Genomic DNA, 22,618 nt, shown 5'->3' on the forward strand with positions numbered 1-22,618 from the left:
CATTCTCACTTAATGGAACTGTGGTACCTTGCAGAAGGAGCTATTGTTACTTGAAATTTGAGCCTGTGTCTGAACCTCACTAAAAAAAAATTTTTCTTTAATGCTACAGATTTGGTGCATAGGCTCTTATACGCTCTTCCCTTGTTTTCATGAATGAATTAGGTTCAGATAACAATTCTTATAGTGTGAATTTGGATGAGTATAATTATTACATTATTACAATTATGAGTACAAAAATCACCCTAAATAGAAAGTTGTGTGGCATAATAAAATCAAATATTATACATCAATAATGTGTTAAAGTCAATGGTGAAAATGCTGCAGAAGTTCTAGCATCACATAATGAGGTTTAGCACCTCAAGGTTTTGTTGCAACTCTCTTAGATTTCCCGTGTTCTACATTTGCTATGAATTTTTTTCATCATCTTCTGTTTTTTGGACCAATTTATTTATTTAAAAGATTTATCTCCCATCTTTCCTATGCCAATGCAAATGTTCAGGTTGGCTTACAATTCAGATTAAAATATACAAAATATATGAAAACAATAAATAAGATCATAATAAGGGAACACAACCAATTGGAGGAGGGCATTTATAACCAAAGGACTGCTATAGGGGCCATACTCACTGTAATTTGTAGAGAAACAGCGCATAAACAGATACACTGTAAAAGGCACTGTGTAATGCATGTACCTTGAAAGTGTGACAGTGTACTACCCATCAGACAGTACATCTCACTCAGCTGCTTCTCAGACTGTATACCAAAAATCTTGGTATGGATAAAGAGAGGTGGTCTTAATGTGCATGGTACAGATAAGTGAACATCCATATAGTGAATGTACAGATAGCAGGGAAAGAGTACGTTAAAGCTAACGTTGCAGCCCTTCAGCCCTTGTCCATTTTAAAGTAAGACCCCTGTTAGGTATATCTGCTTGAACCCCTCTACCATTTACCGATGATGGCTGTGTGGAAATTGCATCTTTTAGGGGGATGCTTCTGGGGGAGCAACAGTAGGGAACAACTGTTTACCTGCTTGAGGGCTTCCAGAGGCATCTGGTTGGCCTCACTCTGTTTCTCACAGCAGTGCTGGATCTGATTGACCTTTAATCCAGTGGAACTTTTCTTGGGTTCCAGCAACTTTGTGTTGGCAGCCAACATATAAAAGAAGCATTTCAATTTTTTCACAGCATCCTACAAAATAACAACTTAATTAGACTATTGAGAGATGGGTGGTTCACTGGGGTTGGGTGTGGTTTTATTGTTGTATTGTGCAGTACTGAGGCAAAAGAGCTCATTAGTGCTTCTGGGACCTGTGGGAAATGAACTGAAGACTTTGGTCAACCTGATGTTATGCGCAAACAAATGGTGTCTTAGATCATATCAAATGGAGATAAGCCTTCAGGGTAGGAATTCTTCCTGTTTACACTACCTAGGTATCAAATAGAGCTTTATAGCGTGCTGAATTGTTACACTGTGCTGACTTTTAACGTGGTGGCATATTTTATGTAGTGCTATGTGTGTTGCAAGGTGATTTATAGAAGAGTGACCTTTGTCCTGCAGAAGTTGCAGTGTAAAAACAGAATGAAGACAACAGAGGGAAAGAATAAACTAATATGCAACTATTTTATTTGTTCCCTTAATTATAATATAATATCGGAGTTACGGCAGTAATTTTCAATCTTTTTGTCATCTCACAGCACACTGACAAGGTGCTAAAATTGTCAAGGCACATCATTAGTTTTTTGACAATTAACAAGGAACACTGCCGTACTGGCTGCAAATAAATGACCCTCCCACAGCACACCAGTTGGAAATCACTGGATTCGAGTGTTGGCCCAAAAGCTTCACAGGAAATGTGAGTTAGGAAGATGGTCTTGAAGGAAATAAGAGAAGTGACATAATGGACTCCGTTCTGAATATATGAGGCACAAATGAATGAGAGTGAGCTGTCATTTAAGGACTCAAACAGAAAGTGGTTGAACTGGGCAAGCTAAGGTCACTGGCAGTGAAGTGTTGTGATATTTGGGTCATAGAATGTGGTGTGATATGAAAATCATAGAAGAGTTTCGCAGTAAATACTAAAAGCTTTTGTAGGAACAGACAAGAAGCTAATATAGGAATTTAAGAAGAGGTGCAATGTCAGAGCGACTAGAGCTGAATGATCATTGCAACAGAGTGATGGATGGGGGGAGAGGACTGAAGTGAGACAACAGAAGACCAGTAAGGAAAATACACCAGTGGTCAAGCTGAAAAATGACCAGGATGTGGACTGGTGTAGCAGTCACAAAGGGGGCAGGTTACAGAAAATAAGCTTCCAGTCCTGGTTAAAGGTGGCCAGAAAAACTAACCTTTTATCATCTTCTATCTACTAATAGTGAACTTGGGTGATCAAATGCAACATTTGATTTGCAGGCTCCACTTTGTTGTATTGTTCATGCATTGTTACACTTCTCTCTTCCTTAAGGTGTACACAGGTGCAATCTCATTTTATTCTCACAACAACAATTCAAGACCCAAAGTTTTATTTTTGGCCCAGAGTCATCCATGAGCTTCATGAATAAAAGGGATTTGAATCTGAGGCTGTCTGTTCTAGGTCTAACATTAAGAACTAGTTCAAGGAATGCACCTTTCCCAATAAACTTTATTTACGTGTGGAAAATAAACAGTTGGAAATCCTTAACTTGTTCAAGTCCTTGAAGAGCCATTATGTAATAGCCTGCTTGTTACTTCACCTTGAGGGTGAAATGAGTCATGTGTTGTAGTGGAGCACCACTTGCATCTAAAGGTGTGTTATTTATCAAGCTGCTGTTAGAACCTAAGTATTAAGCAATACATCTTCAGACTGTAAAAGTGTTGCTCATGCAGTTGGTATGAAAACTGTTCCTACTTCCCTCCCAGCTACCTCTTTGCAAACTCCATTCCCTATTGCCTTCTGCTTTTTTTCCATCTAGCAGTCTCAGGCTGTTGGATACACCTTCCCTTCCTTTACCAGTCAGCAGTGCCCTGGAGTCCTTCTTTGAAAATGGTGCTGCTAGCATATTCCTGTCTTTCTTTGGTCTGTGACTGATTTGCATGATGCTATGCAAGTTGTTTTATTCTCTTTGGGCAGACCGTTGAGGTTCCATGTGCACTAATAACATTCACTTCAAGTGTTCTATCACAAGCATGGTTGGTGATTCCATATGCAAGTGGTGGTATACAGGTTCACATTTTGAACTTGTGATGCAGCTTAAGGACAGTGGTCAGCAATCCATTTAACTACTGTGAAGAAGTGCTGGGGGTAATGAACCCCCCCCCATGACCTATTGCCTATTCTCATGGATGCTATTCATCCACACTTACCTGCCTATGGTATTGATAGTCAAACTAGGGGACTAGGTTTAACTTAGGAGCTGCCTGTTGGTGACCCCATCATACTTGATTTAACATATTTTAATTCAGTTGATACAACACCTTCTAATTGTTCAAAGTCACCAAGACAATAGCAATCATTGCATAAACAAATTTTTAAAATTTTAAGATAAAAGTCAGAGAAAACGCATTCACAGAGCTGCTGTTTACTGCTTTATCAGTTTCTTTACTGGCATCTTTGTTTTCCTCATTGCTTTCTTAGCCATCAAGATCCGTAGCAATTCCCACTCCCAGTGGCCTCCCTCCTCAACTCTACCCCTACTCCAGGGCTCTCAAGACTCCAGCCCATAGGCCAGATCGGCGCCCTGCCTAATCCCTCCCCCACATGCTTACCATTTCTTGGGGGAGCCCCATTCACTCCACAGATTACCTCCAACCTTTGTACTCATCAGTCAGTTCTGAGGTCTTTCACTGGCTTCATGCCCAGATTTCTGGGCATGCGCAGCTGACTGGCATGAAGATCACGGGCGATCTGCAGTGCCAAAGAGAGGCCCCAGGCGGAATGATAAGCTCTGTCCACACTGGTCTCTACTCTGCGCCCTATCAGGCAAACAGAAATCACCAGTCATCAGCATGAATATTAAATCATTTTTCTGGCAACATTGGCAGCCTTGCTGTCCCACTCCCAGTAACGACGGTCATCAACATGAGTGCTCTGTGACGTTTCCCCTAACTTATGCCAAAGACATTGGTTCCTATGGGAAAAGTAGTTTCAACTTGTACATTTTCAATATATACACCAATTTCCGAGAATGTCACTCCTGCATAATTTAAGAGGTGCTGGCTGTATTAGATTCCTACAGCAGACCTGGCAAACACTCACAAACATCCCCATGCTGGAACTGGAGTGACCTAGTTTTGATGTCATAGTTACCTGATTGGAGGATTGGAATCCACCTGGCCACTCCATTCCACCCCTTTGCTTTGACAGGCAATTTTCCGCTGCCCATTCAGTGGCATGTGCCAGTCTCAGTAGGAGGCTTGGCTATTCCATACATAAAGACCAAAAGCACATGGCTATCTGGCTATATTTAGATTGTGAGCCCTTTTGGGACAGGGAACCATTAGTCATTTGATTTTTCTCTGTAAACCACTTTGTGAACTTTTAGTTGAAAAGCGGTATATAAATACTGTTAATAATAATAATAAATGATCTGGGAATTAAAATTTCAAACAGAAGACGAAGTCTGCAGTTGTGCTATTTGTCACAATTGGGTAAATGAGCACTTGAGTATCTGGTTAGAAGACGGGAAGAAAAGTCTTTATTGGCGCTCCAACTACTCAAATTGGAAAAGTGTGTTTTCATTTCTAAGTAACTGGAAGCTGCATGTAGATCTGGGCTTACAGATCAACCACCCTGATCTGTAACAAGAACAAGCATGGCTGAACTGTAAGCCCAAGGAGAGAATTTCCCCAAAACTGTAAAGAAGCTAAACATTGCTCTCTCCCTTCAGTGCAGTTAATGTGGGGACAGATATGTTGGAACTTGACTGCCACCTGACAAAGGATGAACAAGTTGTGGTGTCTCATGACGAGAATCTGAAACGGTCAACAGGGGTAGATGTCAATATATCCGACCTCAGATACTCAGTAAGTTAAAACTCCCTCCTCTTCTTTCTTTCCCATCATCAAATTCTTGAAGGCTTACTGAAGGTTGTCAGTCACCTATTTTTTGTTTTTGCACTTGGATGATAGTGTTGGACGGCTTAACGAATGTAAGATTTTTACCAAGGGCACAAGTGGTCTAGGACAGGGGTGTCAAACATAAGACCCGGGGGCCAGATACGGCCCTCGGAAGCTTTTTATCCGGCCCTCAGGCTCTCAGCTGCTGAGCAGTGCTGAGGTGTTACTGCTAAAAGGGCAGCCCCACGAAAATTGGGCTCTTCCATATCTTGAAATACAATAAAGATTTGCATGTTTTCTCTTCTGTCATTTGAAGTTAATGAATTCCTAAGTGAGAAAAGGCGCTAATTTTTGCTTTTGAGTTGTTTAATGACATCATTTCCTGCCTAACAACAGCACTTCCAGCCCTCAGCAGGTATCATGAATACCATTTGGCCCTCCATATGAAACGAGTTTGACACCCCTGGTCTAGGAGTTCAAGCACAACCCACTTGTATTTCTTCTCTGTCTGTACCCCTGCCCCTCCCTGAAGCTGTACAGTGGCTGTCTGGTTTCTAGACTGTACTGCTGTTGCACTCTTAAACATTTCTCAACTTCCATGAGGACTAGAATCTTTGAGTTTTTAAAATATGAAATCTGATGCATAGGATTTTGAGTGCGGTCCACAACATGCACAAAACTGTGGGAGCTGGATATTGTTCAGCTCCCTTCCCCGCCGGAGGCACATCTGAGCTCAGCAGAGGCTATGGATATTGGTCCACAGGCTCTGCCAGGCTCAGACTGAGCTTTAGAGCTCAAAACACATGACTCCTGGTTTCATGGAGAAACTGGAAGTGACGTTTTTAATGCCTTATAAAGCATTGGGAGGCCCAGGGACGTCCACAGCATCTGCTGAGCTCAGAGGTCCCTCTAGAGGTGAAGGGCTCCCCTCATCTCCAGAAAGGGGTGTGGGGACGCATGGACCCAATCAGTGAATATGGAAGCCTCCCGTATACTCCAAGCTTCATCTATATACAAGCACCTAGACCCCAAAAGATGGATGTTATACATCTTGCTGCGTGGAAACAAATAGGTGAAATAGAGTATTTTACAAAACAGTTGACTGCTTATGTGATCCCCACCAGTAGAAACAGGAACACAATGTATCCTTCAACAAGTAGAGAGGCATGCTTCCACACTGCTGGTGACCGTGGTGGTGCTGCTTTGAGGAAAAGCCCACCAGTTGGACCTAACCTGCATATTATGCAGAGCAGTAAACTGAGGTGATCAAGTTCTGACCTGTTCCACTTCAGACTGCAGGTACGGAGACTGCAAAACATGTCTTGCTTATAGTGAATCAGCAATGAAAGAGAGCTGTGTGCTAAACATTTCCTTTAGTGTGCTTGTGTACTACATGCAGTGAATATTTTTGCATTTGGGAGGGTTTAAAAATGTCTACCCATCTGCAGAAAAACTCAGAATTCTACCACCGTACTCTGTGTAATGTATAGATTTGGTCTTGGTTACAATTCCGAGTTACAGTGTTCAGTTACCATTGGCTGTGGGGAGGATTGAACTTCAGGAACTGCTCCTTAGACAAGACCCCAGGTCTAGAATGGCTTCGTGGCTATTCTGTGTCCATGTAACACAGTGTACCCAAAATGCTCACTTGTATCCCCTCGGAACGATTTGTGTTCACATGGCTTGAAGCTTAAACTAGAGATGGCTTTTTTCCAAGCTTTTTATTAGGTGGGGACTGATAAATTAGAACAATATCGCCTCCTGATAATGGGCATTCAAGTTGTGTAGCTCTGTATATGTGTGTTTGAGCTAATGTTACTTCATGTTCTCTCCTGTTTTTCTTTAAGGAACTCCCACCGTACCTCTGCAGATTGGATGTAACATTTCAGAAAGGTAAGATGTATGAGGAGCTTGTTTTTTCTGGCTTCAGTGGATACTGACATTTTCATAACTGGAAATAGCAGTGTTGACCGATTTGCATTAAAAAGAAAGGAGAATACAGTGGATTGCCTAGAAGGCAGTTCCATTGGCTTTGGTTGATCTTTCTCAAAAGAAGGCTTGAAGTTAAATCTGTTTTCTTAGCCAGAACTGCTCTTCAGATTTCTGTTCCCAATACATGTAACTGCTAAGCATCCATTTTTCATTTCTAAAATTGGTGAACGCAATTGACAAATGTGGAGTTGCCAGTGTGTTGCCAATTGAAGTTCCAAAGGGCATGTGTACTGACAGTTTTTACCAGGTGGTCCTAAAGGAAAGAATGTGATGCTACAGAGTGAATGAATAACAGGGTTTACAACACAATAGGATATGAATCCTCATCTTCCAACCTTACTCTAGACCGAAAAATTTAGTGGAAGAAGCCATTTGCTGCTTGTTGAAAAGCTGTTAATTCAAGATTGGGATGGCCTTTTAAGGGAAGCTAAGCATATATGCTAAGCTTATATGATTGCACAATGTAATGCTTTACCAACTGCACAAATGAATTGTTGTTTTCAAAGGATACTTCTCGAGCAGCGTTATTGTGATTGTCCTTTAACTGAATTAGATACCCCGGTGCATATTTTTTTCTGATGCCCAAAATATACAGCAGTGAGAGAGAGATTCTTAAAGAAATGGATGCATAAATTCTCTGTTTTCGAACTCTTTAAGATTGAAATTACTGTTAAGTAGTCTTTGTAAAGAGTGTGTTGTGGATGTAGCCAAGTTCTGTTTCTATGTGGTTTTAAACTCTGGTTTTAATATTTTAGATAAATAGGTGTATGGCTTTATGTGCTGATCAACCTAATAAACTTGACTTGATTTACTCTAGACCAGTATTTCTCAAACTGTGGGTCGGGACCTACTGGGTGGGTTGTGAGCCAATTTCAGGTGGGTCCCCATTCATGTGAATATTTTATTTTTAATAGACTTGATGCTACCATGGTATGTGACTGCATTTGGGGAAATGTTACAGGTTTGTACTTTTAGCAGGCTATTATGAATATGCTTTTAACAATGATAGTAAATGGGACTTACTCCTGGGCAAGTGTGGGTAGTATTTCAGCCTAGGGTTGTTAAAAACGCTTCCTGCTTGATGATGTTACTTTTGGTCATGACATCATTTCCCATGGGTCCTGACACATTCTCATTCTAAAAAGTGGGTCCCAGTGCTAAAAGTTTGAGAACCACTGCTCTAGACTTCATGATCTTGGGCAAGTCAATGTGTCTCTCACTTTTAAGATGGGAATAATGGTGATCTGCCTCACAGATTTGTTAGTAAACTCCATAGAAATTGGCAGAACTTGCTTGTGAGTAAATTTGTTTAGAATCAGGTTATGCTTAAAGAGTTTTTTGTTGAAAAGTTCCAAGCCTATACACAAGGGCGAGCTCTCTACACTTTTGTAAGTGTATGTTTTCCTCCTTTTTAAAAGTAAACGTGACAAACATGTATTTGAAAATGTTTGTGTGCCTTGCAGCAACACTTTTCAGGGAGCTGGATTTGGTATGTCTTCTGTAGAACACACAGTTTGTTCAGTTTATTATATTTAAATACCACTGTCTTCAAAATATTTACATTGCTTGGCTTACAGGATAAAATAAAATCAGAATATTGGTAATTAATAATAATAATAATAGAGTAAACTTTATTTTTATCCAGCCCTTCTCCCCAAAGGGACCCAGGGCGGCTTACAACATATTAAAAAAACAAATTAAAACATAATTTAACAGATAAAAACATTTTAAAAACACATTAAGAGAAACCATAAAAACAGTAATCAGATAAAAGAATAAAAAGAGCATAAAACAGCAGTTCAAGGAGGAATCACGGCTGTAAAAAAACTAAAAGATGTATAAAAGATGTTAAAAAGGAAGAAGGAATTAATTAAAGAAGGAAATTAATTAATTAAAGAAGGAAACAAGACATTACTAAATAGTAATTATGCCAGATAAAGAGAGAGAAACTTAAAAAAATTTAAACATGTGTTTACAGTATTTTATTTAATTATATTCCACTTTATCTCCCTAACAGCCTTTCAAAACACCTATTTAAACATGTATGTTTAAAAAAAAAAGGGGGCTCTCTTAAAGTCACTGGGTGCCTGACAGACCTTCTAAAGCTTGTCAGGTTGCAGCACTTGGGAGCTCTTTACCTGTCCCTTGGGCTCTCCCACCATCATCTGCTCTCAGCTGCTGAGCTGTACTGAAGAGTCACTGCTGAAGGGCAGCCTGCATGATTAATTGGGCTCTCCCATGTCTTGAAATCCTGGCCAAGATTTATGTATTTTCCTCTTCTGTCATTAGTAACTAATGAGTTCCTATGTGAGAAAAAAGTGTTTATTTCTGGTCATTACCTGCTTAATGACATCACTTCTGACTTAATGGCATCACTTCCGGCCCTCAGCAGGCATCATGAATGCTCTTTGGCTCTCTGTATGAAATGGGTTTGACACCTCTGTTCTAAAATAACACAATCTGTGTAGTAGGTGACAAACCTAGTATTGTTGTTGTGTAATGCATGAAGGGGGCTTCATTCTGCTAACTGTAAATAACTTGCAGATGAGCCCAGCAGCAGTCTTTCTGCTTTTGTTCATAGAGTGCCACTGTGAAGGTGAAGACAAGCGCATTCCACTCCTGAAGGAGGTATTTGAAGCTTTTCCCCACACCCCAGTCAACATAGACATCAAAGTGAACAACGATGTGCTGATTAAAAAGGTGGGTTTCTTTTCTGATTCTGTTGCTTCAGCTTTGTGTTCTGCCTGCATCAACTTGGGCAAAAGTAGGCTCTTTCTACTTGAGTAACAATGACCAGGTTTCTCAGTGCGGTAAAGGAAGCCCTCCACTTAGAAAATTGATATGGACCCACATGTGACTCACAAGGAACTCATTACTAGAAATAACTGCATTTTAAAATAGGATGCGGCACAGAATCTTATATGGAGGACAGAGTCTCTAGAACAGCAGTTTTCAACCGCTATGTCGCAGCACACTGGTGTGCCACGGGGCCAGAGAAGACAGGCAGCAGCTGCACGTGTGTGGGAGAAGCAGCCTACTTTGACCCTCCCTCACGCTGAAAGAAAGAGAAAAAGGAGCAGCTGAGGCTGCTTTGCATCTCCTGCTGCTGAGCGAGAGGAAGGCTCCAACCCAATCCCCATTTACCTGGGAGTAAGCCCCGTTGACTATTATGGGGATTACGTCTGAGTAGACACACCTAGGATTGGGTATCAAGTCCGCCCCACGTGCTGATTGGGCAGCTAGAGAAGCCGGGAGGAGGTCCACGGAGTGAGAACAGGGAGGCAGGAGCAGGCAAGCTGGTTGGAAGGGAGCGCATCTGCTAAGGCCACCAGCCCAAGAACTGACTGGCCTGACATAGGGTCCACGAAAGTATTTTTCCTGCCACAGTTGCCTACAACTGCCCAAGGTGAGTGTTCCTGCCTTGTCTTTTCGCCTTTCAGAGGAAGGGCTTTGGGCCACAATCCTATCCACACTTACCTGGGAGTAAGCCCCATTGACTAATGGGACTGACTTCTGAGTAGACATGCCTAGGATTGGGCTTTTGGTCGTACTCTTTTTCTTAAATACAGGAGCAAGCAATTGGCACTTCTCCCCACCCCACTCCCTCCCACAGGCACATTCCCCCCCCCCCAAATCTCATAATCACAGTTAGCACCTCTCTTACTGTCCCTCCCTTCACTCCTCCACACCTTTCAAAAGTCCAGAATCACTTTCCTCACATTCTCTCCCCCCCATTCCAGCTGAATCCTACACTTTCAATCATGTGTCTTCATTGCCCCTCACCCCACACCACTCCACACTATGTGCTCAGTCTGACCTCTCTTTGCCAACACTTTCTGGCATTATACTTTAATAACAACATTTTCCATAACCTTTCCAGAATCACATATACTTTTCTCTCCAAACTTCTTGTGAGTCTTTGGCTGCAATCCTAACCACACTTTCCTGAGAGTAACCCCCATTGAACAAAATAGGACTTACTTCTGAGTAGACCTGGAATAGGATTGTGCCCGTGGTCATGTAATGATTTAATTGTAATAATTGTATTAATTAAAAATTAATTATAATGTAGTTATTTAATGTAAGTAAAAAGCTGGTAGTGTGCCTTGACAATTTTAGTGCCTTGTCACTATGCTGTGAGCTGAAAAGGGTTAAAAATGTCTGCTCAAGAACTTTGGAGAGCAACTGCTGGTATAGATGATACTGAGCTTGATGGACCAATGGTCTGGTTTAGTATAAGGCAGCTTGTTTGTGTGACACTTGGGGAAGGTGGAAATGATGGTTGTGTGTATGGGGAGCAGGGGACAAAGAACTGTGGAGGCAGTCAATAAAGAAAATGGTGCACTGGAAAAGAAAAGCAAGAACTGCTGTGAAATTCCAACATCTTTAGCACAGTGAAAAAGATGGAAAACAGGACTGTCAGGAAAAATAAACTCCACAGCTAAAGCAAATTGTTTTTTACTAAAAGTTCTCATTATGGGGGTTGGAATTCTTTATGAATGTTGAACATGACTGGAGATTCCCTCGCCACACACCAGGATCACATTTCCCAGGGATTAGTAGGGGAAGACATAGTTGGGAGACTGGCTTCATATTTATAGCAAAGGCATTTTGTTTGTCCACATGAAAAATTCAGCAGTGTGCCTTTTATAACTAGTGGTAATGCAGTGCTGAAAGCTATTTTGTACTAATTCATTGCTAAACTGAAATGCCAATATGAAACACTTCCAACCTTTATATGAACCATTTCATGAACAATTCAGCATTGCATTCCTGAGTATGCTTCCAGAGGCTGTGAACTTGGCAAGCACAAATGGTCTAAAGTTCTGTCTGAAATTCAAAAGGATAGTAAGAAAAGCAGGGCAGTCTGGCTATGAGGCCAATTGGAGTAGTTGCTTCAGGCAATGGCAAGGTGTGCCTCCTGCTTCCTTCGCTACTGCTGCTGCTGCCTGAATTGGAAAAGGAATCGGGGAATGGAACAGAAAAGCAAATGTGGATGAAAATACAGTGGTGGGCTAGAAGGGGGGGGGGTCTGCATTTGGCATATTGCCTTGGGTATTATAAGGTCTTGAGACAACCCTATTACAAAAGCAGCAGTGTGTTTTGAGTTGCCCCTGCAGCAGAAGTTCTATTCTCTACTCTCCCTTAGATGAGATCTATATTGCAAACTTCCTATGGAAGCAGATCTCTGAAATGGATGTTAGCAGCTGGATAATGTTGCTTCCTTTTTATCTGCGGTAATAGCCAGGCAGAGCCCTGGGACTCTGGGCAGTGACTGATGTTTTTGCTTATGTTGTGTTGTCTTTGTACATTCCTGTCTTGTTCTGTTCTTTCTCTGTATTTTATGCCAATAAAGGTCTTACTGAACTGAACTGGATGTTAGCAGCATGCCAAAGGGATAGCACTGTGTCAAATATGTCTGGCCTTTCACTCGCTGTGGCTGGAGCTGCAGAGGTGCATGGGGATTGTCCTGTCAGTTCACTGCTGTTCCTCATTCCTCCACAGTTCCAAGGCTGGTAAAAAAACTTGCAATGATTTGGTTGCTATATTCTTGAGGTGCACAGTGCCAACTTGGCAAGCTCCACCTTTTCCTGCTCAGTGGCAGGAAAGAGAAGTACTTTGTTTTTGGTTGTTGAAAAGTATTCTGCCTTTTTGTTGACCCCTGAGATAGCCCAAAGGGGCAAAGTTCAAAGGGAAGGAAAGTGGGAGACTTCCTTATCTATTGCTCAGTCAAGCTGCCCAAAGTCTGCTGGAGCAGGCTTCTGAATTGGTGACAGCCAAACATTGTGCATCCCAAGTCATTTACTTTAACTGTGGGAATGAATCCAGGGGTGTCTTCTCCCCACCCTTCCCTAAAAGATATAGTTAGTACTGATCATTTTGCCCTTTGCTGCATGGATACCTTGAGTTCAAGAACAGATGAATAATTAACAAAATCCCTCTGACAACCAAAGCCATCGCTGAATAACTATAAGATACCTACATTTTTTTTAAATATTGATCACAGGTTTCTGAGCTGGTGAGCCATTACAAACGAGAACATTTGACTGTGTGGGGCAATGTCAGTCACGAGATTGTGGATAAGTGTCACAAAGAGGTATGTGGCCAGGGTTTTGTCCTGGTGGTTCTTTCCTGTAAACATGTGGAAGAGAGTATTGTATACTGTCTACATGAAGAGTCCTGCCTGTTCCCAGGACCAGCCTGTCCATGAGGCCAACAGAGGCAATTGCAAGGGCAACATATTGGCAAGGGTAAACTGGAGCTGAAGAAGAAGCATGGAGGAGAGAATCATGTAGGTTAAGGTGTCCACTTTCCTCTCATCCATGCCTTCTTTGACTTGATTTTGTAAGTCAGTAATTGATGGTCCCTGAAATGAAATGAAAGGCAGAATAGAAATTTTCATATTGGACTCTGCCTACATTTTTAAAGAGCTTTCTTGGAGCTTGCTGAGACAATCTTGGGAATGGCAAAACTCCATTATTCATCAGGCATGTGCATTAGCTTAGGTAGAGACCAAATATGAAAAATCCAATGTGATAATGGGCACTCTCCACAGAAAAAGTGCAAGTTAGGAAGCAAAACCCCCTTGGGTTTCTTTATCCTGTGGGTTTAATGTCACAGAATATCCAAGTATCTCCCTCTCATCCCCCCTCTTAGTCCACAAGTTCAGAGCTTTCCAGAACTAAATCCCATTGTGTTCACTCTCTTATGCCCAGGAAATTTTATTTAATACGTCCTCTGCATGCATATTGATTAAGTTCTGCAGGTTTGTACGAAAGTCGAGTTGTACATATTTAGGAGCAGTTGGCTCTTGCCAGCCCAGTACTATCGCACCTTCACACAAAGGCTGTACTGTGCCTGAGTGAAAGCGGCAATGCAGCCATCCTTAATTCAGGCATCTGTAACTCAAGGAACCACTGTATAGGATTGCAACCCAAATCATGGAGAAGGAGGCCTGCAATTTTTCTTGCAACCTAGGTAGGAGCTATGTAGCCACTAGTTAGCCTGACTTTGTTGTGAAAGCCACTTTGTTAGTCTGGATTGCAGTGAATGTATGGCTGCAAATCCCACAGAAGTGCCTCACAAATCAAATGGGTGCAAACTGCAAGAGAGGAGATTCCAATTGGACATCAGGAAGAAATTTTGGATAGTAAGGGCAGTTCAGCAGTGGAACAGATTGCCAAGGGAGGTGGTGGATTCTCCTTCACTGGAGATCTTTGAGCAAAGGCTCAATAGGCCCTGCTGGAGATGCCCTAGGGCAGCGGTTCTCCAACTCTTTAGCACTGAGACCCACTTTTTCGAATGACAGTCTGTCTGGGACCCACCAGAAGTGAAGTCATTAACCTGGAAGTCATGTCATAACCGAAAGTTACATCATGAAGAAGGTAAATTTTTAACACCCCATATACCGGGTTTTTTTTTAAATCCCTACATGTCCCAAAGGTTGCAATCCTATCCACTAAATGTAGTGGAGTAATTACTGGGAGTAATCCCCATTGACCATCATTGTTAAAAGCATATACATAATAGTCTGTCAAAACTACTGATCTGTTTCATTTCCCCAAATGCAATCACGTACCATGAGTAGCATCAAGTCTAATGCATTAAAAATAAAATGTACTTTGAAATGAATGGGGACTCACCTGAAATTGGCTCGCCACCCACCTAGTGGGTCCCAGTCCGTAGTTTGAGAAACACTGCCCTAAGGGATTTCCAGCCTTCTGGATGTTTACATGGTTGTCTGAACTCTGATTAGTGCTGCAGACTTAGATGAAAAATAGATGTAAGATGGAGGGACATTCCAAAGGCTCATCAAAAACAAAGGTGCTTTTTGACAGAAGCAGAAGTGAAAACAAAATTAAGATGACCATTTGGGCTCGGTTCTAACTGGTCTTGGTCATGACTTTTCCTGTGTATGTTTATAATTTGTTTTATCTTTTTCTCTCACAGAATGCTCATATTCCTATCCTCTTCTGCTTGCGCCGTGTCCTCCTTCTCCTTGGACTGTTCTATACTGGGCTCCTTCCTTTCTTCCCCATCCCAGAGGAGTTCCTGGAGATTCCTATGCCCTCCATCATTCTCAAGTAAGTTTGTTTTGTATCTCTGGCAAATATTCCACAAGAGTGAGAAATGGTGGCATTAGCAATACTCCCTGACCAAAGCTATCTGAGTGGAACAGTCAGTGCTTGGAAGATTCCTGGTGAAGAGTGTGCAGATTTCAAAGGTTTCTGGAGAATGCTTGACTGAGGAGAAGGCAGTTGTGTTGGATTAAACCCAGTTTGCATCTTACATTTTCAAAACTAGAATACACTTTTATTTTAATGTTAAGGCTTTTCTCAGAGTGTTGATCAAACTGTTATCAATTATTTAATTCTGGAATAAAATGGAGCACAAGAAGTTGCATTCCACCATGGCAGACCATTGGTCCACACCGCCCCCCCCATGGTACTTGAGGTGGTGTCCATTGGTTCTCACAGGACCCTCAAATCCTCGCCGTGAGACTAGCAACACAAAGCGATAAACAGTGGTAGGAGGCTCAGCTTGGGCAGAGGTCCAGCATGCACTTTTCACATGCTTGAAAAAGCCCTCCCATCTGCCCTGAGTCTCTTACCGATGTTCATTGCATTGCATCTGGCCTCCCTATTCAGAAGTAACTGATGATTACATCATCCCCATTACTTCCAGTGGTACTTCCAGTAGGTGGATCATACAAAGTGGATATGGCAAGGGCCAAATGTTGAGAAACACTAGTCTAGCTCATTGTCTGCACTGACTGGCAGCATCCCAGGTTTTCAGGCAGGAGTTTTTCTCAGGCACAAGGAGATGCCGAGATACATGGAGATGCCAAGGATTGAACCGGAGACCTTCTGCACATGAAGCATGAGCCATAGCTAAATTGCCTTCAAGAAGCTGAAGTTTCATCATAATGAAATCTGCCTTTTATATGCTTGAAATAATAACTTTCATTGTCCAGTATAATTCTGTGGCTGGCTGACATGCCTTCACTAAACACATTTCAACATGAGAAGTTTTGTTCAATAACTGGAAAATCTTGCAAATCAACTTCTCTGACTTTTGAGATTACTCTTCCCAAGAGAGAATAGAAATTTGTGTTTGTGTTTAAAATGAAAACTTCAATTCTCAACAAGCTGCGTTCTGTGCCCACATTTCTCCACACTTTCTGTGTGTGCTTGCATAATCCTGGAATACACACATCCTTGTAAATAAGTGACAAATGTCAGAATTGTGTTCATGAGGCCCAGTTATTTTGTGTAGCTTTCAAATTGTGTGGTCTCACTTTACATGTAGGTAAGCTTTGCCATTTACTCTCCAGATTTCTAGATTTTAGTTTCTAAACTCTTGTAGTTTAGAAGTTCTCTTGTAGTTTGTGCATTTGTGTGTGACTTAAGAAAGTACATTTTCTATGCCATGCATAGCACTGCTGATTTTTAAGATGGAGGAATGTTTCTGTCACTGGCATTGTTGCCCAGCCCATTGTGAATTCATGATTATGTCCATATTTGCTCTTCTGAATACAGTCAGACACAGAATGTCTCTAATTGAAATTGTAAATATGTTTTTTTCCCCCAATCTTAGACTGAAAGAACTAGAGAAGATCTCAAAGAGCCAGCGGTTTACCATTTGGCTTACTGACACGTAAGAGGCTTCCTTGCTTCTTGAGCCCTTTTGTCATGCTCTCCTAATCTAAGAAGAGCAGATCCTATTCCCGCTTCCCTTGTGCCTTGTACTGCAGATTTTCCAAGGGTAGTGTTCTTTACCTAATGGGTTTTTTGTTCGTTTGTTTTTAAACCAGTATCCCAGTACTGGGAGCTCCTCCATACAGCTTCCCAGACTATATAACATTATATGACACAACTGGGTGCTGAGACATACTTGTGCTATGACTAACTTCTTGAGCCTCAAAGCCCTATCCACCGAAGGTGGTGTCTCCTGTGTTTCTCCATGATTCACTGTTTTGCCTTTGCATGCTTCAAAGCAACCTCTCATGAGAAAAAATGATTTAGCTGCATCTCAGCATTTGAGTGCAGTTGGATTATTCAGTTGTTCTCAGTGAAGGTGAGAGTACCCATTGCATCTTTGCTTAGTCATTCCTCTAACCCCCCATTAGAGGGGGTTAACCCCCTCTACCCCCCCCCCCAATTCATTCAAAAAGCTCACTTCAGGCATGTAACTCATGCAGAAAAACATGAGGTAGACTCATGGGGGGAGGTAATTCTTACCTTTGCTTGCTCAAAGAATTGCTTATTCACATTCTTTGCCTAATCAACCCATATACTTAAAAGTATCTATGTTGATTCCATGCTATTTAAACTTCCTTTCTGCAGTTAAAATGCAGAGTTAAAAATGTTGGAGACATACATAAGTGGCTATTGGAATGAGGGCCTTTTCTGTGATGGCATCCCAGTTGGAGAATATCATTTAGTGCCATCATCACTAGGTGTCATTCCTTCCAGGCAGTGATCAGAGTCTTTCCTGTTCACCTGTGCTTTTAACCTCCTCTGATATTAATGCTGTTGAACTGTTTTACTGCGGCCTGCTACATTGATTTATTCTTAGGTTACGCTTGTCTTTTGTAAGTCACATTGAGTGCTGTTCTGGTGGGACTGTCTATAACTGAGTAACAGCACTTTTTTCCCCTAAGGGTAGAATATATATCTCATAAAAAAATAAAATAAAATTCTACTTTCACATCTTCTCTGAGACCAGTTAGCATTTGTTTGGAGACATGGAAATAACTTTACTCTCCCTTTTATTGCAGGCTTTTAATGAGGAAAGCATTGTTTGACCACCTCACTGCTCGAGGCATTCAGGTATGGCATGAGGCAGATCTTGTCAGGTGATGTGCAGTTCATTGTTTGTCACTGATGAGAGCAGAAAAGACAAACTTCTTAAAAAGAGCTCTGTGATGGTGGAAACTGTGTGTGTAAAACTAAGTAATGATTAAGGAACTGTATGTATGTTATCACTTACAGCTGTCCTGTAGAACAAGCTACTATTGTCATCCTATTATAGATGTGAATGTCAGGCCACAAGCTTGTCTAATGTCAGCCAATACCTGACTGAGCTAGTATTTCAGTAAGGGCCTTCCTGTGCCTGTTGTTCCAGTTTGGATTAACCTATATGCATATCTGCTACCCCAGTGGTTCTCACACATTTAGCACCGGGACCCACTTTTTAGAATGAGAATCTTTTAGGATCCACCAGAAGTGATATCATAACCGGAAGTGATATCATCAAGCAGGAAAGTTTTTAGCAATCCTCGGCTGCAGTCCTACCCACATTTACCCAGGAGTGGGTCCCATTGACTGTCATTGTTAAAAGAATACACATAGTAGTTTGTTAAAATTGCAATTCTGTAACATTTCCCGGAAAGCAGTCACATACCGTGGTAGCATCAAGTCTAATATATTAAAAATAAAATATTGACATGAATGGGGGCCTACCTGAAATTGGCTCACAACCCATCTAATGGGTCCCGACACACAGTATGAGAAACACTGATCTAAAGCAATAAGATTCCTGCCCCAAAAGGTTTATGTTGACATGGATAGGTGACAAAGATGGGGGCAAGTGTAATAACAGACACATGTGATGCAGTTAGCTAGGGTCAGTTGTGGAGGAGCTCTGAGAAGCTAAGTCAAAGCCTTCATCGAAAAAAGGTTATTGATGGCCGCAGTTTAGATCTTCCTTTCTGTTTTCTCTCCAGGTGTATATCTGGGTACTAAATGAAGATCATGAATACAAACGAGCATTTGATTTGGGAGCAACTGGTGTGATGACAGACTACCCAACAAAGCTGAAGAACTTTTTACATGACTACACAGCATAAAGAAAAATGAAGAGAGTTCTTATCAAGGACAAAAAATGGACAAAAAAGTCAAGGAGGCCCGCCCTTCTGTCTGAATTTTTCAACAACACATTCACCCTGTGGTGATAAACATAAACAGCTGGGTTTTATTACCTCATTCTTAAGTCACTACACTTATAGAGATTGTTTACAGCTATATTTATTTGAAAATTTTAATGGTGTAGTTTACATTTTTTTGGTTTTTGTAAATAGCTTGGTTAGCGGTGCTACCCTAACCTAATAGCTGTGTCTAAAAAGAGACCTGCAGACAGGGTAATTTGTAGAAATGTTAGGTATAGTTGATTAAATGGGTCACTATCTTGTAACTTCACCTAGTTACATGTGGGAAAACATTCCAGCAAGATGTTTCCTTGCATTAGATGCCTAAATGTTTCTGGAGGCTGACTTGTGTGGCTAAATTATCTGGTGATCTTAGGCAATCTGTAAGATAGAAAGGAAAAAATGAAAGGTAGAAACATAACTGACAGCTGGCTAATGTTTCCTTCTGAAATGCTCCTGGCAGCAATTTCTTTGTACTAGAAGTTCTGTCTCAGTGGGCCACTTCACGTCCCATATAAGTGCAGCCACTGCTTCCTCTGCATACCCTTCTTGTTTCTGGGTTAGCAACTTGGTGGGCTGCATTGGCCCAGGGGCTTCTAGTTGCTCAATTCTAGCATAGTTCATGAAGCTAGCCATCTTATAAGGCTGTGAGTTTGACCAAAAGCGAATCCTAAAGCTAAGAATAGTGCCAGTGCGATCTGTACTTGGTATAAGATATTAGGCCAGTTTATTATTCAAGGCTACTGCTATGACATACTGATGTCAATATTGAACATTGTACGTTACTTTTTTGAGTGGGGTTTGCATCTGTTGGCTCTGAACAAAATGAAAGATTTCTAACAGTAAGGTGCAACTGTGAGGCTAAAAGTATGAAAGGCCACAATTGTTTCTTTGCATCAGTCAGAATGTAGAAGAACTCTGGTCTTCTAAACATGTAGAAAGATCATTCTCATGGATTTTAACTAGCATATTTCTTAAACAATGGGGTTATAGAAATCACCTGTATTCTTTCCTTCCCTTTTGGTGGAAGAGTGTGTCCAGAATGGGTTACTTCCCCGACTTGCTTCAGAGGCAGTCTGCAAAATGTTCCTGAGATGGTCACTTCTAGTGGGCCCCCCCCCCGCCATTCTGGTCTGGCCTTTTTCTGAAGAGATGGGAGTTTTCAGTGTTCCACAGTGTGACTAGTTCCTTGTGTGCGGGATATAATTTTGATGGTTTTATGCTCCCTTCTCCTGGATTAGGAAGCTGAAGGGAGAAGGAAATTGCCTTTGCTTTTTTTTTTAACAATAAAGCAGTCATGCACAAAACAATTTTGGAATGTTCCAGAAGCACACAGGAAGCAACCTTCTTGCTTCACCCTCTGAGGAGATAGGGGGCAGAGAGAGGAGCTTTGCCTCCCGGGTCCCAGAGCCAATTGTCAGGGTACCCATAAAGAGGAGCATTGCTCCCAAACACATTCTCTTGCAGAAAGGATTTCAGTTTCCTGTCTTGCCTTTCTGCTTTGACCACAGCAGCACTAAATACTCTGTGCAAACATGGACTTTAGTACACTGGAATTCAGGGCCTGGTAGCTCAATGTTTATTTCTTAAAACAGATTTAGTTCTTCATTTTAGTACAATTTTTATATCCTTATTACAAGTTGGAAAATTTGTAAAACATGGGATGCCCCAATTGTTCAGAGGGTTAATGTTTCAGTGCATTGTAAGCTTTTTGCCCTCCCCCTATGGTTGACAGAAGCAGAGTAAGTTGAGCAAAATAAGCACACTTCTGCAAACATGCTTTTTACTGTTAATGGAAAAAGTCTTTTTCTTTTTGAGCAAGTGTGATTATCCCAACTTTCTGTCCTTCACAGCACTTGCTGTTTATTAACCCTCTTAATCCTTCATTACAGACAATAGCAAAAATATTCATGTATCAACTGATTCCGTAATACATAGGAAAAATGCACATCCAAGATTATGCAGATGTGTTTAGCTTTTTCTCATGCACCAATTGAATTTTTAGCATAAAAGGCCACTGTGTGTGATGGCAGTCACTTCTATATGACAGACTCTCAAATTGGTTTAAATGTTCCCTCTCATCGAAGAACCTGGGGAGACATACTTCTCCGAGGGTCAGAGCGTAGGCATCTATCTGCACTCTCACCAAAGAACATCTTTCAAAATTCTGACAGTTAAATTTGTTAATGTTTACCTTAAATCATGGAAGTATATCCTGCATCTCTCTGTTGCAAAGAATCAATGATTGTATCCTAAGTCTTCATTGAAATTAATGGGACTAGGTGCCATGTTGCCTCATGTATTAAGTTGAAAAATCATGTGATAAAATTGACCTGAAACCAGGAATTGACCAATACATGGGTCAATGTGGTCAGTGAAGCTTCTAAGAGCAGCTGCTTGGTGAGGCGGGGGAGGGGACCAGATTGGGAAGCTGAATGCAGTGGGGCTGGTAAAAAAAAAAAAAGTAATTTTACTGACCAGTAATTGTTCTGAAGCAGCAACAGAAAGCAAACAAAAGAACAATAGGCATTTTATCTTCACCAAACAGGAAGAGATGTAAAAGGTGCTTATGGAAATTGTAGTCTTTATGAGGGCTGCTGCTATGGAAGTCCTGTACTGTACTATGTTCCTCACAAAGGCTATCTTATCCGTGAGATTGACTTATAAACAAATTTATAAGGGTGTCACTTTGATTTTAATGGTTCTTTATTAGGAGTCGCTTTCTTAGAGTACAACACAGTGTTTGTTCATTTTCAGAAGCAGCTAAGTCCTCTTACTAATGCACAGGAGCTTCAGTTGTCTCTTCTAGTACATAAAGATATGTTAAATCTGAGCCAATTGGTTTTGCAGTAAGCATATGCCCAGCTTCTGGTTCAATAGAGTTCTTCATTTGGGGTGGCTTGGCTATAAAAATGTTAGGAGGTTAACATTTTAATACATAGCCACTGTGGATAGTCTAACCCTTTTTAAATTGCTGCCTGACTTCTGTGCAGTTCAGAGGTACATGTTCTTTTTTATCCACAGAGTGGATTCTCGTAAGAACTTGTCCTCTTAACCTGTAATGGGCCTGGTGTGCAGTAACTCTGCAATACAACTAGCAGCAGTAGCAGACTAACAGTTCAATCCTACTGACAAGTAGTGTGGCACTGGGTGTCATAAATGCACTGTAAAGTGCTTTTTGCCACCTGGAGAGTAAGCATCACCAGCAGGAAAGCCTGCAGTGTATCCAACCCAATAGCTGCCAGGACAGGTAAGTTCTGTGGCAGGGGAGGGGGGATGGGGTGCAGAGGGGGGATGAGGTCCAGGAAACCGGTGGGGACAGCAGAAGAGGCCCCTGACCTGGGCCTGAAAGCCCTACATAAGGCTACTGCACCAACGATTTCGCTATCACAAATCCAAGTAGCCCCATTCAGCAGGCTGAAGCTCTACACAGGGTAAGGGAACAAAATGTTCCCCTGAGGAAACCATCCTGCTCAGTTTCAGTGCTAGATACAGCATTGGCCCAGCGGCCCTGCTGTGCCTTTTTGAATAGGATTGGGCTGTTAGTTTCTAAAATGGGTGCTTTCTTCCTTACATAATGTCTGATAAGGTGTAGTTTACTAGTTGCTTTGAAGGGAAAGCTGCTTCAGGTCTGTACAAGTGGAACAAATTTCCTGGGAAGCCA

General features: G+C 41.5%; 1 protein-coding gene across 1 annotated transcript in view; it reads left to right on the forward strand.

Annotated features, from left to right (window-relative positions):
• The window catches only part of GDPD1 (glycerophosphodiester phosphodiesterase domain containing 1), a 39,450-nt gene extending 17,249 nt beyond the window's left edge, over positions 1–22,201 (forward strand). The window contains exons 3-10 of the mRNA XM_066636345.1: positions 4,865–5,000; positions 6,881–6,926; positions 9,607–9,725; positions 13,033–13,122; positions 14,976–15,109; positions 16,623–16,682; positions 17,806–17,857; positions 18,754–22,201. Coding sequence (XP_066492442.1) covers positions 4,865–5,000; positions 6,881–6,926; positions 9,607–9,725; positions 13,033–13,122; positions 14,976–15,109; positions 16,623–16,682; positions 17,806–17,857; positions 18,754–18,876 — 760 coding nt within the window. The 3' untranslated portion in view covers positions 18,877–22,201. The remainder of the gene's footprint in view (positions 1–4,864; positions 5,001–6,880; positions 6,927–9,606; positions 9,726–13,032; positions 13,123–14,975; positions 15,110–16,622; positions 16,683–17,805; positions 17,858–18,753) is intronic.
• The last annotated feature ends 417 nt before the right edge of the window (positions 22,202–22,618 follow it).

This window comes from Tiliqua scincoides, chromosome 8, assembly GCF_035046505.1.
Source record: "Tiliqua scincoides isolate rTilSci1 chromosome 8, rTilSci1.hap2, whole genome shotgun sequence".
NCBI classification, from domain to species: domain Eukaryota; kingdom Metazoa; phylum Chordata; class Lepidosauria; order Squamata; family Scincidae; genus Tiliqua; species Tiliqua scincoides.